The sequence below is a fragment of the Leucoraja erinacea genome, chromosome 3 (genome assembly GCF_028641065.1).
Source record: "Leucoraja erinacea ecotype New England chromosome 3, Leri_hhj_1, whole genome shotgun sequence".
Taxonomy (NCBI): Eukaryota; Metazoa; Chordata; class Chondrichthyes; order Rajiformes; family Rajidae; genus Leucoraja; species Leucoraja erinaceus.
In genome coordinates, this window is record NC_073379.1 from 32377331 (window position 1) to 32378771 (window position 1441).

At 45.2% G+C, this 1441-nt stretch overlaps 1 protein-coding gene across 1 annotated transcript; it reads left to right on the forward strand.

The window, feature by feature from the left end:
• The first annotated feature begins 241 nt into the window (after positions 1–241).
• Positions 242–1072, forward strand: LOC129694052 (thrombospondin-2-like). Its single transcript, XM_055630781.1, is given in 2 exon segments — positions 242–795; positions 798–1072. Coding segments are annotated over 2 exon segments (633 nt in total). The 5' UTR covers positions 242–437.
• Positions 1073–1441: the final 369 nt, after the last annotated feature.

Sequence of the window (1441 nt, forward strand, 5' to 3'; positions counted from 1 at the left end):
AGTGAAGATGACAGAGAAATAAAAGTTAAGAATGGCTCTTCAGATGAGTCTTTTCAACCATATTGGAAGAAGAAGAGTAAGTTACCAGTTAAGAAGTGCAATATTAGGGATATGAAGAAACAATCTGGACAAAAACGTGGCCGGAAACCAAAGTCAAACATGGAAAGGGAAGATTTCCCCCATCATGTATCGATGTCAGTAGATACAAGGGTTGTTGTGTTGTTTACAGAGGACTTGATGGACTTAAGAAATGCATAAAAGAGCAGCATGCAGAGGTGCGTGAAAGACCTTGATCCACCCAGGATGTAATAAAGTGTTTCTGATTTATCACTACCTGCAGCGCCATGTAAAGCTGACCCATACAGAAGAAAGAACATCTTTACAGATCAGGAGGAAGCGGTCACAACTTCGGAAAGAAAAACCACATTTGATCAATAATGTTGAAGCATTTTGATCTCTATCGTATGACCAAGCATCTAGAGAGAGAGAAACTGAACATTTTGAAACAGATGGACCTCTTGAAAGAGATTATGCATAACCCTATCCAGGAAGACAATGACTCATACCTGGTGGGTAATCAGTGTGATGACAATCAGGACATTGATGAGGATAGCAATGATGGCGTTTCTGATGAGAAGGACAATTACCGTTTTGTTCCCAACCCTGACCAGATCGATGCCGATGGTAACAGCAGAGGAGACAACTGCAAGAGTGACTTTGACAACAACATCCCAGATATCTATGACATGTGCCCCGAGAACAGCTCCATCAGTGAGACTGACCTGAGGAAGTTCCAAACGGGATGATGCAGATCGTTCCTAACTGGGTAGTGCGCAACAAGGGCAGGGAGTTACTGCAGACTGCCAACTCTGACCCTAGCCTTGCTGTCGGATTTGAGTTCAATGCCATCAACTTCAGTGGCACCTTCTACGCCACTACAGACCACAATCTACGATGGCTTTGTCTCTGGCTTCCAGTACAGCAGCCGCTTTTATATGGTGATGTGGAAGAAGGCCACCCAAACCTACTGGGTGGGGAAGCTATTCAAACCCATGGATACGCTAGCATCTAGATCAAGGTGGCAAACACCACCACGGGCTGAGAGGGGGGAGCACCTGTGCAACAATCTAAGAAGGATCTGGCAACACCCTCGGACAGGTGAGAACTTTAAGGCACAACCCCAATATCGGCTGAAAGGATTACACCGCCTACAGGTGGCACCTGATCCATCGACCCTAAACAAGCTTCTTCAGGATGGTTGTCAATGAAGAGAGTGAGAACTGGTTGCCATACCATTGGTTTGATGGACTTTGGGGTACTATTGAACTGGTGGCCATACATTTGGTTTGGTGGACTTTGTGATACTGTGATGCATTATGGCTCTATCATCCTGCTAATGATTGCTCTAATGCTTGCAACCATTGTGTGCACCTACCGAGGA